This window comes from Zonotrichia albicollis, chromosome 3 (genome assembly GCF_047830755.1).
Source record: "Zonotrichia albicollis isolate bZonAlb1 chromosome 3, bZonAlb1.hap1, whole genome shotgun sequence".
Taxonomy (NCBI): Eukaryota; Metazoa; Chordata; class Aves; order Passeriformes; family Passerellidae; genus Zonotrichia; species Zonotrichia albicollis.
In genome coordinates this window covers 6,492,067-6,519,761 of record NC_133821.1, presented here as the reverse complement: position 1 = coordinate 6,519,761, position 27,695 = coordinate 6,492,067, and the positions used below count along the sequence as shown (strand labels likewise).

At 43.9% G+C, this 27,695-nt stretch overlaps 1 protein-coding gene across 7 annotated transcripts in view; it reads right to left on the bottom strand.

The window, feature by feature from the left end:
* RUNX2 (RUNX family transcription factor 2) overlaps window positions 1–27,695 on the bottom strand; it is a 159,294-nt gene that overhangs the window by 77,075 nt on the left and 54,524 nt on the right. For 2 of the 7 annotated variants that reach the window (XM_074536518.1, XM_074536521.1), the window contains exons 4-5: window positions 27,459–27,632; window positions 18,453–18,614 (exon numbers count right to left, since the gene is read on the bottom strand). The exons of 1 other annotated variant lie outside the window; for it this stretch is intronic. In XM_074536518.1, the coding sequence (XP_074392619.1) occupies window positions 18,453–18,614; window positions 27,459–27,632 (336 nt within the window). The remainder of the gene's footprint in view (window positions 1–18,452; window positions 18,615–27,458; window positions 27,633–27,695) is intronic. 4 more of the 7 variants (XM_074536519.1, XM_074536523.1, XM_074536520.1 and 1 more) reach the window with 2 other exon arrangements.

Below are 27,695 nucleotides of genomic sequence, written 5' to 3'. Positions count from 1 at the left end.
GAACTGCCCCCCCCCTCCTCTTTTCTTCACCTCAACAAGGTGTTAACTTCAAGGCCTAGTTGGGACCATTTAAAATGCAACATTATTAAGCACAGCAGCCTCACAAAAGTCAGAGGGAGGAAGGAACACTTTAACCCTTTCAGAGCCTCACACACAGCAGGCAAGACCCTAATTCCAGTGCATCACTTCTCACAGTCCCACAGTCCCTCAGTACCCCAGTTCACACAGTAAACTCACACTGGTGCCTCCTGGTATTTAGGTAACAGGTCTTTGGCACCTAAAATACCACAGATTAATTTGCAGATTGATGTTTTCATTGAATTTATGGTGCTGCACCTAAGCCCTTTGCTGGGAGAAACACCCCATAAATAACATAGTTAGTAGTGGCCATTAAAGTACCACTCCTGCAAATAAAGGAGAGCATTTCTCAAACAGAGATGTTATATTGCTTAACAACAAAATTTGAATTTCTCTGCATTTCTTCAGCCTGAGCCCTGTCATTACCTGTCCTGCTCCCTCACTTTTCTGCTGCATGAAGCTGCTTTCCTTCCTTAAGGCACTGAGATCTGCTGGGTGACCTAAAGCACTGAAACACAGGCGGCTGCTCTCTGCACTCCCAGAGATAACTCATCTAAAATTTAGGGAAACATCAATAGGTTGAAAAATGTAACAACCAACCCCTTCTAGATGGACTGTTGGGAGCAGAAATGAAGCTGTGGAAGCTTCAGCCACCGCCATCTCATTTATAGACGTTGCCTCACTTATTCAGGATTTATAAACCTTCCTAATGAGAACCACAGGAGGGGGACAAATGGTCACATTACAGAAATAGATCCTGAGTTGGTGGTTATGACCTGCCACCCGTGGATGCCCGTTGACCTGGTGTGATGGGGAGCCTCTGAACTTCTCAGCATTTGCTATCTCATCTCAGTGACTCCAGTCTGGAGCTGTCATGGGTGATTTGGGTGGAAAGGAACTGGCAGTGTATCAAAAGCCCCCTGCTTGTTTACAGTCTCAGGCCATCTACGGGCTGCACTGGAACCAAAGAGTAAATAAAGTTTCCTGGAAATAAGTGCAGGAGCTCTGCAGCAACGCGTGGCACAAACACGCACACGAGCGTGCAGCGCTCTCCGCTCGCTCTTCCCCAACCTCTCCTGCCTGAATTTCAGTCACTGCTCTTCGCCAGCCGAAAGGCATCAGCAGGAGCACTTGAGGCTTTTCTTGGAGAGCAACCTCAGAGTGTTGTATACAGCAAGGGGGTGAAACCACAGAGCTGCAGAGTAGGCACAGCGATGGAGAGCTGCGGGACAGGAATCCTGAGTAAATCCAGTGAATGGGAAGATAATATACATCATGGCTCACAGGCTACTTTATTCCTCCTTTTTCTTTTTTTTCTTCTTTTCAGAAAAATGTGCCTTAACTGTCCAGTATAAATATTTGTTTCCAATGTTGTCATGAATTGTACTTTTCCACTGCATGCTACTAACTCAGAAATACCATCTGATCCTCTAGCAGACACAAAGGAACTATGTTTTGCAGGGACAGGGAAGGGGGGGAAACCCTTGGCATTGCTCTGTTATTTCACCCTTTAAACCCCTCCTTTTCCCTCCCTATCCAAATTTTCCTTTCGCATCTTACTCGACTAATGGACATCTCTCCCGAGGACTGAGGATTCCTTGCTGCTTCTTGATTAAGAGTTTTTAAGAAGCTGTGAAGGAAGATATTCTTTGAAACTGGATCTACTGTAGGATAGGAGCCAGCACACAGGACACCGTGTCTTTCAGAGAGGGCCACACACAGTGCCACTCCAGTCATATGACTTCTCTGTCACATCCTGAAGCCATTTCCAGCTCGTGTGCGAGTTTGTACTCCCATTTAGAAAAGGATGGGATATATTGGGAACACACATATGGAAACACTTTCAGGGAATCAGTTTCCATGAAATCCATAATAAGCCAAGTGGCTTCAGATGTGGCAGTGTGCCTCAGATTAGCCAAAAAAAAAAAAAAAAAAAAAAAAAAAAGGGAAAAAAAAAGAAGGAAAATTCTTCCCTTTCAGTCCTTACTTCAGTCTCAAGGAGGGGAAAAAAAAGGAAAATTAAAACCAGCTAATGACTTATGGCTACCAAAACAGGGAGTCACAAAATAATACAACTAACAAGAGCACTCCTCCTCCCCCAAATAAGGACACTACTATCAGCATTCCTGCAGCTCCCAAAAAGCTCTCCTGGCATCTGCCAAGCTCACATGGGATCAGCAGAGCCGTGATCCTGCCTGTGCCAGCCTGCATGGGTTGGGCAGGTGCCCACTGTCTGGTAACCTGTGGGAGCAATTTTTTCCTTCCCTTACAAATTTTCCGTCCTTCCCTTTCCTTCCTGCCCTTCCAAATGCTACAACTCAGTGATAAACTGTCCATTAAGTTAATCTCCTGGGAAATGCCGGATTCAGGAGAGGATATGCCATGGATGGGGTTGGCTGTACCCAAGCCATACTAAAAGCAGGGTTTATTGTGGGATGGTGTATTTGGTTTGCCAGGCAGGGAGTGGATATCACCTGCCTGCTGTCCTTGGAACCAAAGCTCAAGACCAACTGCCAGGTGCCCTCACTGATGGGTACCAGAGAGCAGAACAATCCCAAACAGAACAGAAAAGGATCAGAGGCAGGAGGAAAGAACCCAGCTCATCCAAGCTACTGTGGAATAATTGCACAGCTGAGGAAGTGGGAAGAAGCACAGATCAAGTGGCAGGAGTTCAAATGGGAACTGGAGACATGCTACGTGCATCTCTGCAACAGATACCCGCCTTTTTATCACGAGAAAATAACCAGGAATTTGGCTGCTAATTGGGGCCGTATCCTACAAACCCTACTTTTCCTGACAAACAAATGACTCCACAAATAGTCCCTCTGTTTCCAATAGGGTTATTTGTGGTGGGAGGGACCACCCAACATGCGAGGATCAGGCCCTCCATTCGCTCTCTTCAAACTTCCACAGCCAAATGTGAACACAAAAAAAATACCCACGAACTGCAAAGGCTTTTCCTCACTGCTGCTGGAAAAGCCCTGGACGAGGATGGCTGTGGAAAGGTCTCGTGTGCTATTAATATGATGCTCTTCCTGGCTTCCGCTGCCGAAACGCGGATTTGCCATTTGTTTCTCAGGCTGGTTCTTTCCACTCAAGCCCCAGCACAGTAACTAACTGAAAACTTCTGCATCAAGGAGAAGGTCTCTTTTAAAGTTTGGCTTGGCTTTGCTTTCAAAGAGTTGTCTGTATATTTTAGAATATGTAGAACTTGCCTTTGATTTAAACCTCGCTCTTAACAATAGACAAGAGACGATTTCTCTACTGAACGATTTAAACAAAAACAAACATATTTTGGTTACTCGGCCTTGTTTCTCAAAACGCTCTGTTTTCTTTTTTTTTTTCCCAGAGAAAAATCAAACCCTACAAATTGTTACACTTCTGGCCAAAAAAATTTAAATTCACAAATGTAGATAATTCTTTTTTTTTTTTGCCCTGAACAATATCATACACAGAGAAAGAAGAGCACCTCCCCAGCCCCCAGACATCCATAAAACATGAAACCCCCTCATCTAAACAATTAAAGCCATACTTTTCTCCTCCAAAATAACCTCTGCCTTCAAAGGGCTTTTTCAGCCTCGGTCCCTGTCCACAAGCAGGGCCATGATATTGATTTCTGATCCTGCCCAGCACGCAGCCCCGTGTCCCCAGAGGGAGAGCAGCTGCCCCTGGTCCTGCGGAGGCAGCGGAAGGCGGCTGCCTGTGCTGGGAGCTGGGGCTCTGCAGGGGCAGCTGCTCTGAGGGGATGAGGGCACTGAGCCCATGGGACTTCTGGCTACTGGAGAAAGGAGAGGGGAGAAGATACCAAGGAGGCATTTCCATCTTAGGTTGAGAATTTTAGCAGCAGGCGCAATAATGCTGTTGGAGTGAAAACAGTGGAAAATAACCCAGTGACAGACAGAGTTTTTTCCATTATAGTGAGAATACATTTCCCCCAAGTAACACAAACAGTGTAGTGACATTGGGCCCTGTGATGAAATGGTCAAACACGTCAGCGTGACTCAAGGCTCACTGGCCAAGGAAGTTTCAGGAGGCTCAGGGTGAGAGGGAGCCCTGTGGGGAGAGCCATAGGTGAGCACCAAGCTGAATCTTGCTCCCATGTCATGGGGCAGAGTGAGAACAGCTCGGGGATGTCACAACCTTGGCATGGCAGGAGCGAAGCTGTGGCTCTATAGCCACAGAGCAGGACTTGCAGGACCATCACCATGAGCTTCAGGAAGATGGAGGAAAACCTTGCACACAACTGCTGGTCTTTTTTTGCTGGAGCTGCTGCTCTCATAGCTAAGAGTCAAAAATACTGAACTGTGAAGATCCACAGAGGTTTCAGTCCATGGATTTAGGCACTCAGTGCCTGTTTAGATACCAAGTTGCCACAAAATTCAGCAGAACACAGCTAAACATAGCTGTACAGCAGGGCTAGAGGCACTGTATCCCTTCCTATGTTCACTTTAACAACATACAATTTTCAATCTCATTTAATAAAAGCTGTGTAAATCCCTCTGTATATTTTTTTTCATTCCTTTCATACCTAACCTGAGCTTCCTACTAAATTAAGGCGAAATACTGTAAGCAAAGTTTCAATCCATTATAAGATGGTCTACACAGCATCCCCATTCATCAGCTGAGCTGAAACTTAAACCAGCTCAACTCTGAACACCTCTAAATAAATGCTTCTTCTCCATAGTGTAAAGTCTGAATATGGGTTTTATCCTCCCAGGAAGGTGGTGATGAGAAAAAGAAACAGACTTGAGTCTGTAACAGCTCACACCATAAACATGCTGGAGGCTGTTTGATGTACAGCCCCTTAGGCTATACCACTAGCAGCTCTTTAGACCATCAGTAGAGATTTATCTCAGATATGGTATCTTGGATTTTAAGTTCAGATCAGCACTAGTGATGGGGAATAAATAGAAAGCCCTCTTAACCATTATAGCTGTTACAAGGGAAAATATGATACAATGCTTTCTGGCTTTTACTATTGATTTATTTTCTGAATTTGGGCAAATAATTTGATCTTTCCTATGTAAATTTTGCTTACTACACAATGTATATTTCAATACTTCATATTAGCCAAATGACAAAACTTAGTACTACAGTTTAATAAATACTATGAAATCCTTTGCTGGAAAATGTTGTAAAATTACAAAGATTAAAGGCAAAACCCAACAGACATTTTTTATAAACTCTTCAGTGGGTGAAGACACAAAAAAAGTGGAGGTCAGACAGAGCAAAGAGAACTTGACTTGAAATAAAATTTCATATGCAATCCTGATTTCTGAGATAAAAAAAGATGCATACAAACTCAGCCTGAATTAGTACCTTCAGTTGCCTTCATCTGCTGAGAAAGCAGCAGCAGAATTGCCTCAAACCAAGCCTCCAGTGCATCTGCAGCCCAGGCCAGTGAGAGCAGGAGCTGGCCCGGCTGAGCACCAGGCGCCGGCTCCAGCCCCACTGCGGCTGGAATGGCTTCCTCCACGGGCAAACAGCCTGCCCAAAAAACAGCTCCAAACCAGTCTGGCCCACCTACATGGGCCAGGCCAAATGAGGAACTGGTTGGGTTTGGACTACCCTTAAACCCAGCTTCCTATCTAATTTTGGAATCTAATACAGTGGCTCCCAATTCGGCTCCGGCGCTGCTTAGATCCTCCTTGCGCGCCTCTTCACCCATAAAAAAGAAAACAACACGGGTTGGCTTTTAGCAGGAATCAAAATGAAAACAAAAACAAACAAAAAAATAATCCCTTTGGAGGGAGATATTTGAGAGAGGAAGAGGGAGAAAGCGGGAAGAGAGGTGCCTTTTTCCCATTGCCAGGATTCCTCTGTGGCTCCTCCAGCCATGCCAGCATCCACATCACAGTTCCCGGGGACTTCCTCTGAGCAGCTTCTGTGAGATGCCTCTTCCAATGAGCCATTTCATCTTGGTCTTATGTTGCAGAGATTTCGGGTCAGCAGCCCTCCTGGTGTTTTGGAGGCACTTGCTTCCCTTCCTATTTGGCCAGCCAGTTACCTTTGCAGAAGGCCTGTTTTTCAGTGGTCAGCCCCTAGATTGGATCCCAGGCCTTGAAATTTGCACATTTGAGAGTATCTAAATGTTTATGATCTTTTTCACAGAGGTCTCTATACTTTCAAGACTGACAAACCCTGTCCAGCTCTAGTCTTTTAACTGCACTCAAATTAGCTATTTCAACTGTAATTAATACTTCTGGCTGAGGTCCCTTCTTTGGAACATAGTTTTATTTTTGTTTTCAGTGGCAACAACACACATAACTAGTTGGCTCCACTCAACAGGAATCATCTGCAAATGTTTGATCCTATTTCTCCACACAGGAGTACAGATCATATGATCTCACAAGGTCGTTGTCAGTCCAATAAGACTGTGACACTACAGGCTATAGGAAATATAATTGATCCACCAGCTCCTTTGAGTTAATTCCCACCTACCTAAGGGTAAACAGATTCACAGAGCTGTGTCAACAGCTATTAAATACAGAATATATATATATATATTCTGATTTTGAGCTCCAGGGGAACTGAAGGGCCACTTCTGGCCAAGCTGAGAAGGTGATGGGTCCTGGATGGTCCCTTGGCCTGACCTGACTGACACAATTTGCTTCTCATTACAAGTGTGACAAGCAGCTTTTTCTTTCTTCCCTGCTTGTTCTGAAGCCTGGAAGGAGGTGAAGAGCCCCAGAGCTACCTCAGTACTCTCCTTACAATTTCATTTTTTGCAAAGAAACCAAAAACACCAATGCTGTTCTTTGCAACCCCTGCCACCACCTCGCGGATTCCCTTCATGTTCCAATTCCCTCTTGTACTCCATTGCATGTCTTGTAACCAAGCTGTACTGTACCTAAGAGTGCTAATTCATAGGGGACAGGCTGATTTCTCTTTTTTCCTCCTCCTCTTTCACTGTAGAGTCCTTAGCACAAGGGGGATGAGACCTCCCAACACCATCACAATAGAAACACTCTCTGCAGCCAGCAGTGATTCCAGCAGAGGTTCATTAGCTATTCCATTCCCAAATACAACTATTGCTTTGATCACTGAACTGCATTGCTTGCAGGAGCCAAACCTGGATGCCCCAGCTAAAGCCGAAACCTCAACTGATGCCTTGACAAGGGGACTGATCTCCAGTTTGTGGAAGGTTTTCAATCCCACAATCAGCTTTCAACACAACACAAAACATTATTTCAGTGCAAAATTAAATATGGCGAGCTGTATTTTTACAGACATCTATCCAATAAAAATGATGTGCCTCATAGATTTGGTCCTGTACCTGTGCTTCAAACTGGTTTTCCAGGCAAGCCCATTGTGAAGCCTAATTAATAAACTTAACCAAGATGGACATACCTTTAGGTGCTGGCTTTATAAAATTCTGCCAATTCTAAACAGTACCTGTTTAATAGGAAAGGGCATTAAAAAGCAGTGATGCCTATGGATCAGACAGTGATAGCCTAGTTAAACTTTAAAAATAACCAGCGGAAACCACACATGTGGCATCACTAGAGCTTGTGTAGGGGCTTTTCATCTCAGCTAAATGAAAGAGGCTTTGTGGGTATTGCTCCTAACCCAAGCATACCACCTTTCACTGCTCACTGCCAGAGATTTGTAATGTTAAGAGATGGAAAGATTGCCATGAGATGCCCTACCCCTCCATTTTGTTTTCAGAATTGATCCTTGGTTTAAAACCTTCAGGCTGTTTTCTCTGCCAATCCTCTCCTATTGCTCCTCTTTCTCACTATTGCTCTTCTTTCTCACACAAGCCCAAGGAGGCTTCTTCTAGCTGCCTATCCCAGCACTCCCAAATTACAAAATAACCTATTACAGCTAACACTCACAGCTACCACAGAATAAAAGATTAAATGGATGATTAGAGAGACTTTTGAGAACAGCTGGGAAGTTTGGAGATGACATGGCCCAGACAGGGCTGAGCACACAGCACACTGACTCCTCTCCTCCTCCAAATGCACCTTTAAACCACCACAAAATCCCCTCCATTAAGTGTATGATGATACCTCTCATGACAGAACTAAACTTCTTCACACAATGAGAACATTGCCTGGTCCAAGTAATCCCAAGAGATTAGCACATATTCAACTGTCTATTTGCAAACTTGCCTGTGGAATAATTAGGATTGTGGAGAGCAAAGAGGCTGCTCTGGCTGGGTGTCTGCTCCCCAACAGGGCCACAGCCTCAGCTCTGAGCTTTGTTTTGACAATGGAAATGCAAACTAAACCTGGGAGGAAAAGCTCTCATGATTATGGTTTTGTTTCTTAAAATGGAAGATTGAACAGCGCAGGAAAACTAAGTGAGGACACGCATCCTACTGTTTTATTCCTTTATCTCCATCTAGAGTAGTGTCTGAGAAATTAAATTCATTATGTGAGGACTTTGCAATTGGGCAAATACAAGGGCAGAAAAACTCCTAAAGGAATTGCAGAAGCCCACTAAGTCAGTGAAAAATGCTCACCCAGTCCATTTTTTCAGGTGGGTTGGAAAAGTAGAGTGCCACTAGTAATTCAACCAAAAATAACCTCTTGTCACAGATACAGTAGGAGTTTGGCTGATTAGGAAAGGGAACTTCCATGATTTGACAGATTAGAGTGAAGCCACAGCAAACTGAATTGACCAAAATATTTTTTCACAGTTCCCCTTCAGATTCCTTGCAGGTCAAACCAGTTCTGCCCTGCACCAGCCAACCTGTGGCTTCTGCTACCTCCCTGAGACCACCACAGCCTCCTGTCCTACCCACCTCTCTGTGCCTGTCACCAGCATAGGAACACATGAGACCCTCAGAAATCAAAATCAGTGCTACGTTCTGGCAGACAAAGTTATAGCAAAGTTGTAGCAAGTTCAAATGAGTAGAAGCTAAAGTTAGACAAATTCAGACTGATAGTAAGACCCAAATTTCAAAGTGAGGTCAATTAGCATCTGCAACCAAAGGCTATGATGGGTTTTTCTTCCCTGGAAATTTTTTAATTAAGCCCAACTGAGTGTTTGGGCTTTCTTTTTTTCTCAAAGGCTGCCCTCAAATTCAAATGACAAGTATTATGGGGAAATCTTACGCTTGGGTTCAAAGCAGATGTTCACATGGGTTTCCCTGTACAATAATCAATGAATTTATACATCTGTGGAGATTGGTTTATGTCAAATTATTCTTCCCTGTGCCTCACAGATGAAGCTTCACCATTCCAAAAAATCCTCACACTCCACAAAACTCCTTGCACACAGCAGTACCATCAAGCACCACCGGGGTACAGGGTTGGGTTCTCCCTGAGGGACCACTCCACCACCCGCACACTGCTCCTGCAGACATGGGGAAACTGTCCCAAGCTCAGGAAGGCATCTCCTGCTTTTGATCCCTTCCCTCACTCTCTTTTGAGTCAGTCTGAAAGCAAACATTAAGAGATTTCCAGATTAGTGTCCCCAAATACACTCCCTTTATGCATATGAAGCAGTTCCTTCTCCCTTAATAACATCCTTCGTGCCCCACGTGAAGGTGTGCTCCCGCGTTTTATCTCATCCATCTTCATCTTCTTCACTGCCTACATTGTTTGCTTTTGTACAACCACAGAAAAGCTGAGCCACTTGCATGGCTCTTGCCTTCCCCTTTGTACCAATATCAGCCCAGTATCACCAGTATCAAAGCTCTTTGAAATATGACAGCCAAGCTGGCAGGACACCAGGTTCTTTTCTGCTAAAACATCCATCAAGAGAGGAAGAGATTTGGTCATGAGTAAAATGGGGCCAGCAACCATTACTAAACCACTTCAAAAAGGTGTTTTTGAAGCTCTGCTGGGATCTAACACTCCCTTGCTGACCAAATTCAGTGTGGTCAAATTCTGAATGGCCAGAAATGAGAGGAAATTTCAATGAAAACCAAGGCAGCTCCAGCTATTTCTACCAGCAGCAGTTTTTACCTCTTGAATTGTACTTTTTAGTGTAAAATCTGCAGAATTTAAACCATTCAGCTCCTGAAAGGCATATGATACTCCTTTACCCTACCTTCTACCAAACACAGTCACAGTCTGAGAAGGACCAAATTCTCCAGCATTTTATGGAACCATTTAGTAAATTCATATTGGCCAATTAATCAAACTCAATTCAATGCAACAAAGATACAAGGCCACAAAGACTTAAGGGCAACCTCATAGAATCATAGAATGGTTTGGGTTGGAAACGACCTTTTAAAAGTCACCTTTTCTAACCCTCCTGCCAAGGGCAGCAGCATTCTCAACTGGATCAGGATGCTCAGAGTTCCATTCAACCTGGCCTTGAATTTTTCCAGAGATGGGTCATCCACCCCCTTTCTGGGCAGCCTGTGTCAGTATTTTACCATCCTCACAGAGATGATTTCTTCATGTCTGATCTAAATCAACTCTTTCAGTTTAGAGCCATTCCCCCCTTGCACTGTTCACTACATGCTCTTGTCAGAAGCCTCTCCCCAGTTTTCTTGTGGGCCCGTGAGGGGAGGGCAGTAAATAAGTGGATCTGACCACCCTGTATGTACCAGAGAGCTTCACACATGAAGATCCATTTCCTCTCCACATCAACACACATGTGAGCCTGCCTCAGCTGCCATCGCTGGCTCCATCCTAGGTAGAAAATTAACAGCAATTCCAGAAAGGGAAGGGAGGAATCATCAAACGCCTTTGCAGAAGGATGAAACAAAGAGCTTGATCCCACAGCCTTCCTGTTAGAGGCTTATTGACTTTATTTGGAACACACATCTAGGTAGTGGCTCAGGATCTGTCCCTTTGGAAGTCTGGAATTGAGGACCCGGTTGCCCCACTAACAATTAGCATTCTGTTTACAAAACCCAGCAGAGTCAGTAAGAATAATCATTACAAAACATGCTCAGACTGTGATTCCGGTTTAAGTTAATATAATTTTAATGAGTTCTTCAGAAAAAGCCTGGCACTTATGGAAAATTTCCTTAATTAATATCAGACCCTAAATTAGTAATAAAAAAAAGCCCTGAATATCATTTGGTCTCAAGCTGGAACTAAAGTATGTTTTGGCATCATTACTAACTGTTAGCAGCAAGTTCTGGAAACAGATGCAAATCTTGATATGTGTCCTAAATATAAAACACATTGCAAAAAAAGCCCAGATAAAAATATATCTATACATCCACCTATATTTGAGTGTGCTATTTCCTGCCTGTATCAGCAACAAATTTATTCCATTTCAAAACATTCCACTTGTTTCTTTTCAGTACTTTTTAAAATCCCTTATTTCAGGAATAAAACTCCTTCCCTCTGCCTTCATTTTTCCTGTTTATTTCCTCTCCCAACAGCCATTTAAAGTAAATGAAAAGGGCTTAAAGACACGCATTGTAACATTCAAACATCTGAAAATCAGCCCACTTGTTTTACCACCTAAATATGGGCATAGGTGCCTAATTTGAGGCCACCCACGCTAGAAAAATTTGAGGTAGGGATCATGCAACGCATCTTCTGGACAATTACTCCAATGAGAGATTCAGCCCAGTGGAGAGGCTGCTACTGAAAGCCCACAGACGAGTGCCAAGGTGCTGAGATTCCCAGGTGGCACCAAGTGGGCAGGAGACTAAAAATGGAAAACCTGCGGTAAACAAAATAAATAGAACCACTGAAAAATAATGAAAAAAAAAAGGAAAAAGGAAGGCGAGTTACAAGTTTAGGGAAGGCAGCAAAATGAGCGGGTTGTTTCTGAAGACCTGAGCTCCCCCAGGTTCTTTACTTTGCCTTGACTCAGTTTCACCTTGCAGGGAAAGCACTGAACATTAGCAAGGCAAAATGGAGACAGAGACAACCTTCAGTCTTTCGGCTTCCATTTAATTTAAAAAAAAAAGAAGAAGAAGAAGAAGAAGACAGAGTGAAAATTGTTACAGTCACCAAGAAAAACATCCCAGCATAGCAAGCACACCAGAAATCGAGCTGGGTTCTTGGGTTTGCCAAGAGCCTGAGACAATATTGCTGAAGCGTGAACTGCTCATTCATGGCAGGGGCTGCTCACACTAGGGCCATGCTGGCAATAGCCACAGCATTAACTGTTTCTCTGCTTCCCACAGCACATAAAGAAGAATACAATTGTATTTTGGAGACAGCACTAGTGCCTTCCCTTATGGAAGGTGTTGTCCTGAAATTTTCTTATTGCCCACAACATTTAATCAAGTTAGTGGAATTAAGGGATGAAAGCACAGCTACGTCCATGGCCACAGTTTCTACTTAGTTGCTGTAAAGTTTTCTGAGCTCCTTAGGAGAAGACAAAAAACCTTTATTTCTAAAAGTTGCTTCAAAGACCAAATTCCCCCCAAAAAGGAAAAATCCTATTTAAAAAAAATCTTATGAGTACATGACACTAGCAAAATTCACGGTAATTCACACACATGGTGAGAAACCCAAGATGACAACCAGTCCAGGACCCCAAGAAAAAAAGCCCATCACAGTTAGCCTCTTTCTCATTGACATACAAATACTAAATCCAGAGGTTCAGCTGGAGCTGCTTCCATTGCATGTGGTTTTTTTATTATATGATTTTTAGGCTAACAAGAATGAAAATTAAATTGTGTAAAAAACCAGTATTGTCCCTGATTAAGTCATGCCTGGCATTGCATTTACACTTGCCAGCCATCAGTGAGCTGGGAGAACAGGAAGGTTTCTTAAATTTCAATTTGAGATGAGGGTCCAGGATAGCCCAGAACATTGTGGTGATTTATCGACAGGGCGAGACGAATTAATGGGAAAGTTTGGCTATACACGAACTAGCAAATAGGGTCAGGGCACATTCTCTGGCTCTAAATCCAGTCAGGATGGTCTGGCCACAGAGGTAATGTTAAATCCTGACTCCATAATGGGGTGGCTGACTCTGAGCTGCCCACAGAGGCAGGTTCAGGACTCTGCTCATTTCCAAACCACAGCTGGGACCTGTTTGAGACCATGCTGGCCAACCCCACTCAACACCAGCCTTGCTGACAGCTTAACAGTACTGGTATTTAACAGTCCAGCCCTACCACTGTGTGATTTATTGGTGAAGATACCCCTTTCTGGCCATTTTAGTGCAGAGGGATGGGGCTGCAGACTTCTTTTGTTTAGAGCCTGATCCCAGAATCTCCCTCATCTATCTCAGCATGCCCCTACTCAATAACACAGTAAATATAAAGACAGCAAAGTCCACCCTGCATCCTCTGGGGACTCCAGCTCGTGGGACAGCAATATCTGGGCTTGGTGGCACATCCCCAACTGACAAATGTCTCGGAAGGGTCCTGCCCAGGCCTGGAAAAGGCGGGTTTGGTAATTTGTCCTGCTATTTAGATTCAGTTCTAATTTTCTCATTTGTCATATGGAACCTGTCAAACACAGACAGGATTTTCCACAGTCAGCACTGAACGTGTTTGTGGTACACCTGCAGGACAGGTCCTCCAGCATCTGGAGATCTTGACCCCACAAGTCTCTCTCAATGGTGAAGCAAAAAGAGACTTTTTTAGTCTCTATGTTAACACAGAAGGGTGAGTAGGTCCAGAAAAAGTGTAGAGGAAGAAGAAGTCTTCTCACCTTTCCGTTCTCACGATTCTCAAAAAAATTAAAATCCAGCTCATACCCTTAAACAGTGGAGAAGGTCGAGGTCAGGGTGAGGTAGGGTTAAATCAGGACTAGAGTGTAATTAGGCTGTGATATGGATATGTTTATGGGACAGTTAAACTGTCTCTTAAATCACCTCAGCAAAGGCAGACTATCAGATCATACGTGCCTGTACTTGAGTTACTCACCTAGGCTCGCTTCAGAGACAAACAGGTTCTTCCCAGGCACTGCCAGGGACCAGCAGAGATCACCTGCAGACCAGTCAAGTCCTGAAAATGCCAGTTTGTCCCCTCTGATTCAAAAGGGAGTTGGGGGTGAGCGCCTCAGGAATGGATGTCTGCCCTGTGGACATCAATACCCATCCCTCCTTCCCCTGCCTGGGAGCAGCCCTCTTTTGACTGCAAGAACAACCCGACCTGTACTCCCTGCTCTGAACCTTCCATGTGGGGAGGACTTGCTGGATCAGCCCCAAAGTGTTATGTAAAATGGCTGTGATGTGTATATTTATATGAATCATATACATTAATTACATAATAGTCACCCATGCTCTCCATCCCACATGCACTTTGGTTATGCATAGGACACAAAGACTGAGTGCATTCACTATGAATCATGCAACAAGACTACATCCCTCAGGCAAACTCTCTCTAAAATGACCCTTTTCTTATATTCCCATGGCTTCCACTACAATATTATTTAATTAAGAATATTAATCTGCTGGGCCACCAACTTTCACTGTCTTCTGGGGAAGTCTGAACAGACAGACATTTTAATAAAATATGGGGAATTCTGCTCATTTTATTATTGGAACATTAAGGTAAGGCAATTTCATGGCCTTATGAACTTGTTTCTTTATTTGTTCTTGATATTAATGTGAAACTTCTGGACCAGAAAGATCATTGGTTCAAAAGTTGCATGAGTGATGGCAGATAACATTTTTTTTGCTTTGCTTTTCAGCTCATGCTATTGAATACTGCCCAAATACCTGGGATATATAATTGATTAGCTGTCGGTGCAAACAGAGCACTGACCCCCAGTTGGAGAATATAGAAGATGAACACTTGCAGTTTGGCAGCCATGGGCACACACGTGCACGTGCCTGCAGCATGCATGAAAACCTGCCAGCAGTGCAAGGAAACCCTCTGAGACACTGACACAACCAGTTCAGCTGCATTGCAGCAGCTGCCTGAGGAGCTCCCTGGGGTTGCAGCCTACTGCCCTTTGCTCCTCTCCCATGGGATGAGGAACTGCATGCACTGCTGTGGCAGCACCCCACCACATCCTGTCCTGCATCCCAAAACCTCTTCTGATGCTCAGCCTAATCTGGGGTTTAAACACAGGCAACCTCATCACCAAAATTCATGGAATCATTAAGGTTGGAAAACACCATTGTGTCCAACCCAGCATCACCATGTTCAACATTAAACCATGTACCTAAAGGCCACATCCATGTGCCTTCTGAACACTGCCAGGGGTGGTGACTCCACCATTGCCTTGGACAGCCTATTCCAATGCCTTACCACCATTTCGGTGAAGAATTTTTTCCTAGTATTCAATCTAAACCTCCTCTGGTGCAACTTGAGTCCATTTCCTCTCATCCTGTCACTTGTTACTTGGGAGCAGAGCCTGACCCTCACCTGCTTCATCCTCCTGTCAGGGAGTCGTAGAGAGTGAGAAGGTCCCCTCTGAGCCTCTTCTTCCCCAGGCTGAGCCCCTCCAGCTCCCTCAGCTGCTCCTCCTCAGACCTTGGGAAAGGGTGCTCCAGATCCTTTCCCAGCTCTGTTCCCTTCTCTTGGACACACTCCAGCCCCTCGATGTCTTTCTTGTTATGAGGGTCCCAAAACTGAGCAGAGAATTCAAGGTGTGGCCTCACCAATGCTCAGCACAGGGGGATGGTCCCTGTCCTGGTCCTGCTGCCACTGCTGATACAGGCCAGGTGCCTTTGGCCTTCTTGTCCACCTCGGCACACTGCTGGCTCATGTATCCATCCCAAGATGGGGAAGAACACCACCACTTGGCCATAGGATGAGTGTGGTTTTTGTCAAAGGAAAATGATTAAAAGTAGCTCCTGAGGGCTGCCACTGACAATAAACCCAGGAGCCACTTCTGCCTTATTGGATGGAATATTTTCAACATCTGGGTGAGAACAACTTTAGCAGTTGTCCAGGTGAAGCCATGGAGGCTCGTGGAAAAGGGTGGGTGTAGTGAAATTAGGGCAGATAGGAAGTTCTGTGCCTGTAGGTGTGACAGCCAAGGCTAGGGGGGAGGTTTTGCTCAGTTTTCCTCCTGCATGATGTTAAGCAACAGGCAGTAAATATGGCATTCATTAACATGACCTTGTATACTTTTAACAGCCTTGATAATCAGATTTCTGCCACTGTATCGGAAAGTGACTTTTTTATTCAAGGCCTTATAAAACTCTAATTTCTCCCTCATGCTTTAAAAACGCCTGAAGTTTTCTAAGGATTTTAGTGTTTCTTTGCAGTAATTTTCTACCCTCTTCAAAGTTCTGTTCTCTTCCTAAATATGCATTAAGCAACTGAATGGAGATTTGCATTTCTTTGAGTGTGAGTGGTAAGCTGCTTGCTGTACGGGGCAACTTAAAACTTGCATTTCTCTCTCTCTTTAGATATAGGAGGTGTTGGATGCTGCCCTCCATCCCTGTGGCACTACCAGTGAAACCCTTGAGAGGCACTGTCAGGTTTGCAGCTGAGGCTGCTAAGTGCCTGCTTGCATCCTGAACACCTGAGTGGGTCCTTCAGCCAGGAATGCCTCTCTTTAATTCTGAATAGATCGTTTCTATTCTGAATTTCTATTTCTGTCAGCAAACACTGCACACAACCTCTGGCACTTGTGGAGGATCAAAGTCCCCTTGTTCACTCTGGAATATAACTAGAAGCAAGATCCCCACACTGGGAAAGGTCAGGGCATTGCAGAGGCATCTCTCGAGCCCCGGAAAGATGAAGGACAAGAAGCGCGAAGGCAACTGGCCATAGAGCATGGCAGGAAAGTTCAGTCCAGGGCCACACAATGAACACAGCCAGGTCTTTTAGTCACTCCCTGCCTGTGCCCACATGCCAGGCGCTCACGTCTGAATACACACAGACAAGCAAGGGCTGCAGGGCAAGCATGCGGCGTGCAGCTGCCAGGTCCCAGCCGAGCCTCTCCTTCAGGTATTGCCGCGGGCACGATTGCAAAAATAACCCATTCGACAGCACAGAGCATCAGGAGGCTCTGACTCAAAGGGAACCTGTTTCAGGCCAAACAAAGCATTTCCTCAGCATCAAGCCGATCGAGTTTTTTGACCCAAGCCAGGGTGTTGCATGGAGAGCCCGCAGGAACCTGCTCCAAAACCCTCCAGCCCTCGGCCTGCATGGAGATCTTTGGCATCTCTGTGAAGGCAGAGTGCACTAGGGCTGCAGAGGGGTTTGCAGCTGGCTGTTTGAGAAACAAAGCTTCCCTCCTGCAAGATGAAAGAAATCAAGAAGTCTATGCTAATCAAATCCTCCACGCCTGCTGGCTGCAGTTCAGCTTGTCAGGGATGCAGCTCAGTGGAGGAATCAACATTTCCAGCGCTATGAGCTTGGTGGAAGGGGAAAACACAACAGCAAGAAATTCACCTGGCTGGGAATCAAACAGGTGTATGGCAGCAGCATCCAAGATTATAATAATATCTTGCAAACATGCAAAAAATAGATGTAATAAGACTGATTCTTTGGTTTTCATTAATGAATCATAAAGGCTCTCTTTACATTACACATGCTTTTTTGGCATACGCTGCTAATATTTCCACACTTGCAAGGTTGGAGTTTTAAGACTGAGCCTCCCTCCCCTAAGGTTCCTCATTTTTGGCAAGAGGTACAAGGTGACTGTGTGCCATGACAGGCTCTCTCTTACTTTGGGGCAATCAGATTACTTTACACAGATGGTTTTATCACTGAGACCATTGGAGGTGAATTGTGCAATACATAAATGTGCATTTGTTTGGTAAAAAAAAGTCTCAGTTCCTCACTCCTGTGTCGTCTATGTTCCTAAATGTATTTCCTCTCTCCTGCATCATTCCAAAGCACAATTTGGCCAATCTTTACCTTTAAGTGACTCAGCTTATTTCTGATAGGCTCCTTAAGTACATATTAACTAAGGAAACAGTCTTTCTTGAGCTACTGGATTGAAATACAGGAGAGTGAACCTCAGCCATAACTACTGAAGAAATAAAGGCATCTATTTGTCAGGATGCCTAACAACACTCATACCACAAAGATAAAGCACCAAAAAATAGACAGCATAACATTTGCTTTAAAACACAGAATCATGGAATGGTTTAGGTTGGAAGGGATCTTAAAATCATCTTGTTCCAACCCCCCTGCCATATGCAGGGACACCTTCTACTAGACCAATTTGCTCCAAGCTCCATCCAACCTGGCCTTGTATACTTCCAGGGATGGGGCAGCCACAGCTTTTCTGGGAAACCTGTGCCAGTACCTAATTACATGCAAGTAAACATCCTTTTGTAGGGGAAATAAAAAAAAAAAAAGAGAGAATTTGTTCAAAGAATCGGGTTCACAATTTAAAAATAATCTAATCCGAAATGGACCTAAAGTTATTCGAGAAAGACATGCTCAGAGCAACATAACAGCTCTTCCATATCGGAAAAAAAAAGGGATTTTGAGTCCTGCCTGTCATGCAGGAACCCTGGTACCACTGCTGAGGTTTGCTCTCCTTGCCAAGGTTTGTCTGAGGCCACGGAGGCAGCCTCTGCCAGTCCTGTTCCTCTCTACATAATTGTTTTAGGCAAAAGAGGGTCTTTACCTGAGAGGCGTCTGGGCACATCGGTAATGGCTGGAAGTCCCGTGCCTCGAGTGGAGGACAGGGGAGTTGTGGAGTGAATGGACGGTGAAGTCATCTGGCTCAAGTAGGATGGGTAAGACTGGTCATAGGACCATGGCGGGGATGACTGCGCCTGCCTGGGGTCTAGGGGGAAAATAAAAACAAACAAAAAAAAAAAGAGATTTTTTTTTTTTAAGGAAGAAAAATTTTAGGGTATCAACAGCCTAATTGAAAGAAGTGGGATTACTGAACATACACACATCAGTACTACCAAGAGTAAGAATGTGATGAAACACAACTTGCTCCTCAACACTCAGCCCTTTCACGTCCTGGTCTGTGCTTTTCCCTCCCCAGAACAATTTCTGTGTGAAATGAACAGACCAGAGAGCAGAGTTTTAAAAGGTCTAGAAGCTGGGATGCAAATTCCTGGTGTCTCTCTTCCAACATATTATACTAAGAGATGCCAATCCTCCAGGAATCAGAAACAGAAGCACACAACAAGAATGAGCCCCAGTCTGATCTTAGGAAGTGGACTTCATGGAATCATGGAGTCATTACAGTTGGAAAAGACCTTTAAGACCACTGAGTCCAGCACTTCCAGGTCCACTGCTAAACCATGTCCCTAAACATCATAGCTACAAGTTTTTTAAACACTTCCAGGGATGGTGACTCCGCCACTTTCCTGGGCAGCCTGTTCCAAAGCCTGAGCAACCTTTGAGTGAAGAAAATTTTCGTAACATCCAATCTAAATCTCCCCTGGCACAACCTAAGGCCGTTTCCTTCAGAGGTGGGCAGACTCTACAGTCAGCACTTGGCACGCCTGTCAAGCTGTTATCCAGTTCAAACATCACACAATAGTGTTTTCAGTGCTGAAAATACTAGCCAAGCTGAAAAATGTCATGAATCTTACAGCGTCTGTCAAAAAAAGTCACATTTGGATGCTGGCCCAATTACTTACAGTACCCTCAATTACAAAATATGAAACCAAATGGTTTGGGATAACTATTGGAAGATAATGATACCTGCTGATATATTTGCAACAGCACACTATGGAGGAAATTATCTTTAGGATAAACACAGATCAATTTTTGCTGAAGCACTGGTAGAAGGAGACCTAGTTTTACCCACTGATGTTTGGATTTATAAACCGTTCACTCTCAGTTAATATGTGATGATAAAGATACCATTGAATACCTCATAAATTATGCTTTTTATTTCCTTACATTGACAAAACTAAAGCACTTTCAGCCCCAAAGTTTGTTTGGGGCACTGCATAATAAACAGAAAACTATCTCTGGACTAGCTCACAGAAATTGTAACACATCCCTTCAAATCCTGCCCACTATTTTCAGGGAAGCTCATCAAGTATACTTGATTTGGAGAACTTGCTCTATCAGAACACTGTGGTAAAGTATTCCTTTGCAGACAGCAATGTGACAGCCACATGGCATAAGCAAAGGCTCTTTTTCAGGAAATTCAACTTTTTTTTTTCTTTTTTTAACTCCTTTCCCTGCTCTTCCACACAGCAAAACCTTGTAGCTTCAGCTACTTCTTGTTTATTATTTCTCTTCAGACATGATTTGTTTGAAGAAATGTCTGGAAAGCAGATACTTCCTTGAAGCAAAATAACTATATAGATATATACATGTAAAAAAAAACACCTTCCAATTTAATTTTAAGAGGATTTTCCTGGAGTTTGCCATTTATATTAGAACTGAGTAATTTAAATGGTTAACATAAACTTCTCAGAAATCCAAAGGACACTTGATCATTAAATGTAATGAACTTCTTTGTTTTAACAATTTCAAGACCAGGGTTGTATAGATTGGCACAGGTTCAAATCTGACTGACTGCTCATTGTTACAGCTGATATTGACATATTTCTCTGCCTCATTCCACTACGATAATTCACCATACAGTCAATGGTAAATGATCTTTGAATGGCCACAGAAAGCCTAGGCTTGCTGGAAAAACAATCTTAAAATTAATGGTGTGTTAGAGCACAATCTCAAATCCAAGATCCTTCAAACTCCAAGACCTTTTCAATCTCTGCTTCTGAATCGAAAACAGGGCCCCTAAAGTTTTGGGGTTAGGTCAGCTTCAGTGTTAGGAGGAAATAACACAGCAGGTAAAGGCTGCAAAAAAAGTCATAGTACAGGATGTTTTTACATCATTTTGGTCTAAGATGGTGGAAAGCTCAGAAAAAGAGGCACCTTTCTGGAGGCTCATGCCACTCCTGATAGTGTAATCCTCATGGCACAAGAACTTCTTGGGCATCTCTGGCACTCTCATCACTTTGAACACCCATGCCAGACTTGGTTTTATACTTAACACCCGTAATCTAGCAACTGTGAATGTCTGTGTGGGCACAGGAATGACAAATAGCAAAGTGGTCTTTCAAAGGTTCATGTGTTATTTCAAAACAGTATCTCATACTGCATTGCCAGAAGCAGGATATAGGGCTGGATGGACGATTACTTGACCCCAAAAACATAACCACATATTCTTTCAACATCTACCTCAAATACATCAGTCTTCCCAGGGAAGAGGAAATAATGAAGAGGAAAATCTTTAACCAAATTGAACATTAGATGATTCATCAGAGCTCAGTGACTGAGGAGGAGGTCGCAGAACCTCAGGGCAGAGGGTTACTGCGGATTCCTCCACACCAAGGCATGGCTGAGGTCATGGTCGAGGCAGGGTGGGAAATATTGCCCTGCGGATGACTGGTTCAAGGTATCTGTGACCCGTTAGGAAACCAGAAAGTGAAAATACAAGTTTCACCAGATCCCAGAGCAAATGCCCTAAAGCCAGCCCTTGCTGCCTGATGGTGGTCAAGGTTTGCAGGGACGTGAGAGAAGAGAGGTGAAACACTGTCACCCTGCCAAGTCAAAGGTGACCTGTGAGCCCACAGGGCAAACATCACTGCTCAGCAGCATTGCCCAATTCACAGTGAAAAATGCCACGAGGCAGAGCCCAAAGCTTCCCCAGACAGTCCCTGGAGGTGGACATGCAGATCACGTGGTACCCTCTGGTTCACATGGAGATGGTCCTTGCAATGGTGCTGGAGCACTGACTTCGGCCACTGAGGCCCACCAGACCATCTCTTCTGGTCCCACACACCATCAAACCTCCTGGGGGAAGGAGGGTGCTGGGGGCACCACAGGGATGTGCCAGCTGCCACAGCAGCACTTCCAGGGCAGACCCACACAGATGCTTCTGAGGCAAACATGAGGCCCTTAAGAGGTTCACCTCCTCGCTGCTCTGGCCCAGAAGGGGTAGGATGACTCTTTAACACCTACTTTTGGGGAAGAAGCTGTGAGGTGATTTGTGAGAGGTTTTCCCTGGCCTCCTACACCACAGGCCAGCTTCCCTGTCTCTGGCTGGTGGGCTCCCAGAGGATCCCTGATAACCAGGGACTTTGCACCATCACCCAAAGCACCACATGCTCTGCAGGTACGGCACATCCTCCCATCACAAAAAAGCCCAGAACAGATGAGAAACCTTAAAGCTCTGAGTGCATGTGGATTCCTCTCTAACAGAATCCCTCCCAACGAAGGAAAAATACTTAATATAAAAATAAAATGAACTGCCCAGGAGAAAGCCACCCTCATTTACATATGGCAGCCATGGGGAAGGGCTAACTGAGCATTCAAAAACAGTGAAGGAGTCAGAGGGCCACTCTGAGCTGGCATTTACACTCGAAAACTTTGGAGTGATTACTAAGAGCAGTCCTCCTTTTGTAAACATTTCTGTTATGCCTGCGTGGGTGTGAGGGGAAGTGCAGCTCTCAGCGTATTCCTTCACAGCAGGGCACATTGTGGGTATGCTGAGACAGCCTGGGCACAGTTCAGCTGAAACAAATCAGCGGGGCGAGGCCTAAACTGATGTGCAAACAGCTCCATCCTGTTTGCACTTCCAGGTGAACCTCCACAAAGCAGGAAACACTGAGTATTGCATATTATTTTGTGTCTAGGTTTTGCTGTCACATTTGTAGTCATGGGACATGCACAGGGTTCTTGACTTTTGTTGTCTCTGACTGACTGCATTAAATGGACAGTTGATATTGATGCTTAATGGACAATAAGAGTCTTTAAAAATTAGTCCAAGAGGAGATGCACCACAAAAAACTAAAATTATAAAGGAAATAAAGAAAGAAAGAGCCCATCCAGTGACTCCTTCTCCCACCAGTAACCCCAGTATCACAACTGGGGTTTGACTTTCCAGTATCTCAACTTCCAGTATGGAAGTAGCTTTCCAGTATCACAACTTCTCTTCTTCCAACAGAAATCATCATAGGATCATACAACAGTTTGGGTTGGAAGGAGCCTTAAAGATCATCTAGTTCCAAACGCCCTGACATGGGAAAGGACACCTTCTATATTCTGAAGTGTCATTGGAGAGAAGCAAAAACCTGCAAATATCCCTGAAGAACAACTTTTTTTCACTTTGGCATTGGATTGTGAAGCACACTAATTTTCTATAGGAAAAAAAAACCAATTCCCCCTTTTCCAAGATGAGTTACATGACCAGAGCATGATCAAAGATTGGCAGCTCCTCGGTGTATTGTCTCTACTATCCAGACATCACATGCATCATACTCTCATTTAAACCCAGCCATCAGCTCTAGCTCTGGCTGCTGCTGGTTGGATTAGTGCTACTGCCAATAGTAAAAAACAAGCTGTCTGGAGCTATCTTTGGTAAACACTTAGAGCAAATATCCTCACTTCTGATCTTAACAAAGCCAAGATGACTTTCTGCATGAGTAACCCAACTATTGTTGTAACACTAATCCCCTCAGCAAAACAACAACAGCAAAACACAACCTTCTTCCCTTCTCTAACTCTTTTTTAGGCATCTTTAAAAGGCCAGGGCTTCATCTGGATTGCCCAGTTCAATCAACAAAGTCAAATCCATTGGAGTTACACCCCAATGTACAGAAAAGTAATTGAGACCAGATTTTGGCCTGAAGAACCTCTAAATCCATTTCTCCTCCCACCCCTCCAAGAGTCACATTTTTGAAATTAAAAAAAAAAAAAAGATAAACTCAATGAATCATGCCAGTGGGCATCTAAGTTTTAAAAGGGGGTAGAGGGAAATAAAAGTCAAAAGAATAACAGGAGGGGAGCAAGCTTTATGAAATGGAGGTCCACAGTGGCAACTTGTCAGTCAACCAGAGGATGAAATCAATTTGCATAAAATCTGCAGGCTGCAGATTCCGTTTGCACTGTCCCTGAAATCAGTCCCTGTCTTCAGTGAAGATGTATCCTCTCACTACCTTCCTGCTAAGCTGGCTCTGAAGACTTTAAATCTGCTTTAAAATTATGAGAAATGGAAGCATAACATCCCTGACCTGCATGGAGAAGGGGAAGAGGAAAAGGAGAGAAAGTGAAGGTTTCACAGGACTTGCCTGTGAGGGCTGTTATTTCAGTGATGAAAGTCAGAGGTTGCCTATAGATCAGCCAGTGCCACAGTGGTGATGGAGCATGAAACCTCACTTAACTCCCACTTTGCTGTCCCCACAGCCCAGCCCATGGGCTCCTCACACCAACCATATTCCTGACATTACACCTGTGGCTTTTCCTGGCCTACAGAAGCTAATCCTCACCAGTTGCATCTTAAAAAAAACCCAGGCTTTCCTCGTCTCATACTGGAACACTGATGCAACAGCTCAGTGTCTGAACGGGAATGTAATTGGATACATGAACAAGTTGCACGAGCCCGTTAGGGAAAGGGGAAAAAAATAAAAAAAGCAAATATACCAGTGAACAAATGTGAATGGACAGGATTCCTGATTTATGGGCAGCAAGCAGGGTTCAAATTGGATCTGCACTGCCTCAGCAAAGGCAGCTGCTTATTGGACCATTTGTTTTTTAATCACCCTTCGATGTAGCTTTTGCTGAATCCTAGTTAAAATGCCATGTTGAATAAGGGCAACTCTGTGCCTTGTCCTGCCACAGCCCAGTCCTGTGGTAGGTTAAGGACTGTGCTGTGATTTGTACAACCTGTACTCTGATACTCCAGGAAAATAAACACAACCAAGACAGAGAAAAGAAATATAAGAGTGAACCCTAAAGTGCTGAGTTCTTTCAGACTCAGGTGTGGGTCAGCCAGGCTTTAAATAATATGTCTGTTTAATCATGCAATAGCTATGCAAGGCCTCAAGTGGAATGAAGCAAAATGTGCTTACTAGCAATAATATGGATTTTTTTTTTTTGCAGGAAATCAGTATTTACTGTTCCAGTTATTAGAAATTTATTATTTTCCCTAAATGATAACTAGGCAAAGAGATAATGAAAGCATGGTATTTCTAAAGGAATGCTTGGTTAATTCCAAGGAAGGTAATTTAAAAATCCTGGTTTTCAGACAGAAGGGTCTATTCCCCTTTTAACATATACCCAAGGCAGTGCTTATGTTAAGAAGCCAGTGGCATTCTGAGTATTCCACCAGAACAGGGAAACTGGTGTTGAAGGACAGCACAAGCACCTCACTCCCTACCACCACAACAAGCAGAGGCATGTTCACCAATTTCCCACTCAGCACCCGACCAAAGGGTGCCTCGTCCATGGCATCACCTTCATCTCTCCTTGGCATGGTTTGTGCAGCAAAGAGTACCCATCCCACAGGAGAGATCCTAGAATAGGAACTGTCTGCAAAAAAGCATCCCAGCACTTTGGTGGAACATCAGAGCACGCTGAGCTTTACAGATTACAGCCAAGGTCCTGAAGAGCACCCAAAAGCCTGGTGGAGAGCCAGTGTAATTCCCAGAGCTTGCACCCATGTAACATGCTCACACCAATCACCCAACTGAATGGGATGACCACCAGCAACCAAATGTAGAGCTGGCTGTTGGACTTTTCTGAGGGTGGGAAACAACATCAGAAATACCATACCAGACCACTTATTCACTAGAGATTCCTACCATTATGGGGTTGGGGTTCTAATGTATCCCATAACCTTGAATTTATCCAACAATAAAAGCACATAATCCACCAGAGATGGGAAATCCAGTCTGCATCCCTCAGCTCACTTCTCTCTGCTTTACCAGCACTGCATCTTCCCTCTCTTGATGAAGTCTCAGCTGGTGCTGCCTTATATTTGCAGAGAAGGCAGGGAATGCCACACAACTTTGTTTCCAGTCAGGCTTATTGAAAGCTCATCTGAAGCTTTCATCTCCCAGATCTGTAAATGCTGCTGCTGCCTCATAACGAGGCAGAGAAGTAGTCTATTAATCAAAGCCAGCAGAACATTTTCTACAGGAGGCATTTATGTGAAGGGGAGCAGCATATGAGGTTACACTTAGTTAGGAAGAAAATTACAAGGGGATCTCAGTTCTTGTGCTTCAGGGCATAAGCTGATCACCAGATGGGGTCAGGAAGAATTTCAGCCTCTTTCGTTCCTAGATATAGTGTTGCACAATAGGTAAACTATGGAGGCACAAGGAAGAAGGAAAAAAACTGCTTATAGCCTGGATTTCCCCCCTGCTTTCTTGGGAACTACATCTACAAACATTTCTGGACAGAAGACTTGGTTAGAAAAAAATATTGTGTTTTAATTCAGCAGTTTTTACCCAGATAATGATATGCACAAGAGCCCTGACTTCACATGTCCAATGAACAAATCATGAAGCCTAGCCAAAAAAACCTGCTCTGGGAAGCTGGGGAGCAGCAGGTACCATGTAATGGGCATAATCAACATATTTAATATATTATAAACATTTTACACTAGTTAAAGTTAGATTTCTAGGTCTGGGAGAACTTTGCCACAGCTCATGGGAATGATTTTTTTTTTGCAATTCCTTGAGTGCTTTGGGTTCAAATTAACTCACTTCTCTTTCTTACTGCAAATTAATAAACTGGTTAAACTTAAAAAAAGAAGGAAAAGAGAGAAGAAGAAAGCCACAACACTTTGTTAAAACCACTGAGTTTCAGCTGGTATCATGTCAAAACCACTTGAAACATGAAACTAGAAATCTTCCTAGGCTGACTCAAAGACTATGTCTATACTAGGAGTGCTTTACCAGGAAAGGAATGCTGGTGTAAAATGCTGGCAAAGGACTCTGCTGTGGATACAACTGTCACAGCAGAAGTGAGTATTAAATCTGTCTAGGGAATTGAGCCAAGAGCTTTGTTGACAGACTGGCATTTAGGTGAAGTTCTCCAACAATTCTAGCAATTGGTCAGGGGTAACACCTCTTTACATCCTGGATAGACAAAAACATGTCAGCACAAATTTAGAATCTAGAAATGTCCAAAGTTAGATAGAAGTTGTTTTGAATCTCTTTTGAAAAATTTAACCAGCTCTGACTTTAGAAAAAACAATGTTGGTTTATTTGGTAGGCTTCACAGTTTTGCTGCAAACTTCTGGCATAGCTGCAGTTAAACATCTTATTTCAGCCTTCTAATCTGTGACACATGGTGGGTGCTTTATGATTTCTCTCAGCACAATGAAATCTGTCTCTCAGCATGCAATCATAAATGTTGCATACAACCCTCACGAGCAACCTTTGAATATTTCTCCATAACCCAGTTCATTTATTGTAACCGTGGTCAGCACTGGCGGTGGAAGGAAACCACCATGTGAGAAGATTGTATTATTATTCTGATAAAAAGACCATCAAGTGCTGGCTGCTTCCCTCAACAAGACTGCAAAATAACAAGGCTGAATAAAAATGTTCATTCTATCGTACACTGAAGGTACTATTGCAACACAGAGAAGACAGAGCAACGTGGCAGTTAGAATTTCACCATATCCCTACTCAAATGACCTGGACTGACTATTTTAGATTTATGGCAAAAATATATTAAAAAGAAAAAAAATAACATTTTCAGCTTCAAGCACTATAGAAAAATCCACTTCCCACCTAGCTTTGCTTGGAGAACATCCCCCACTCTGTAACAGCCTCTTTGACTGCAGCTGAGACACAAATATCCATAAGCAATTACTACCAATGCCTGTGCAAGTCAAACCTATGGTTCTGTCTCTTACCTGTAATCTGACTCTGTCCTTGTGGATTAAAAGGACTTGGTGCAGAGTTCAGAGAGGGCCGTGGGCTCTGGGTCGGGACCCCTACTCTCATACTGGGATGAGGAATGCGCCCTAAATCACTGAGGCGCTCAGAGAACAAACTAGGTTTAGAGTCATCAAGCTTCTGTCTGTGCCCTGGAAACAGCAAATCATAAAATAAAAGTGTTAATAACAAGATTTAGTAATTTAATACACCCC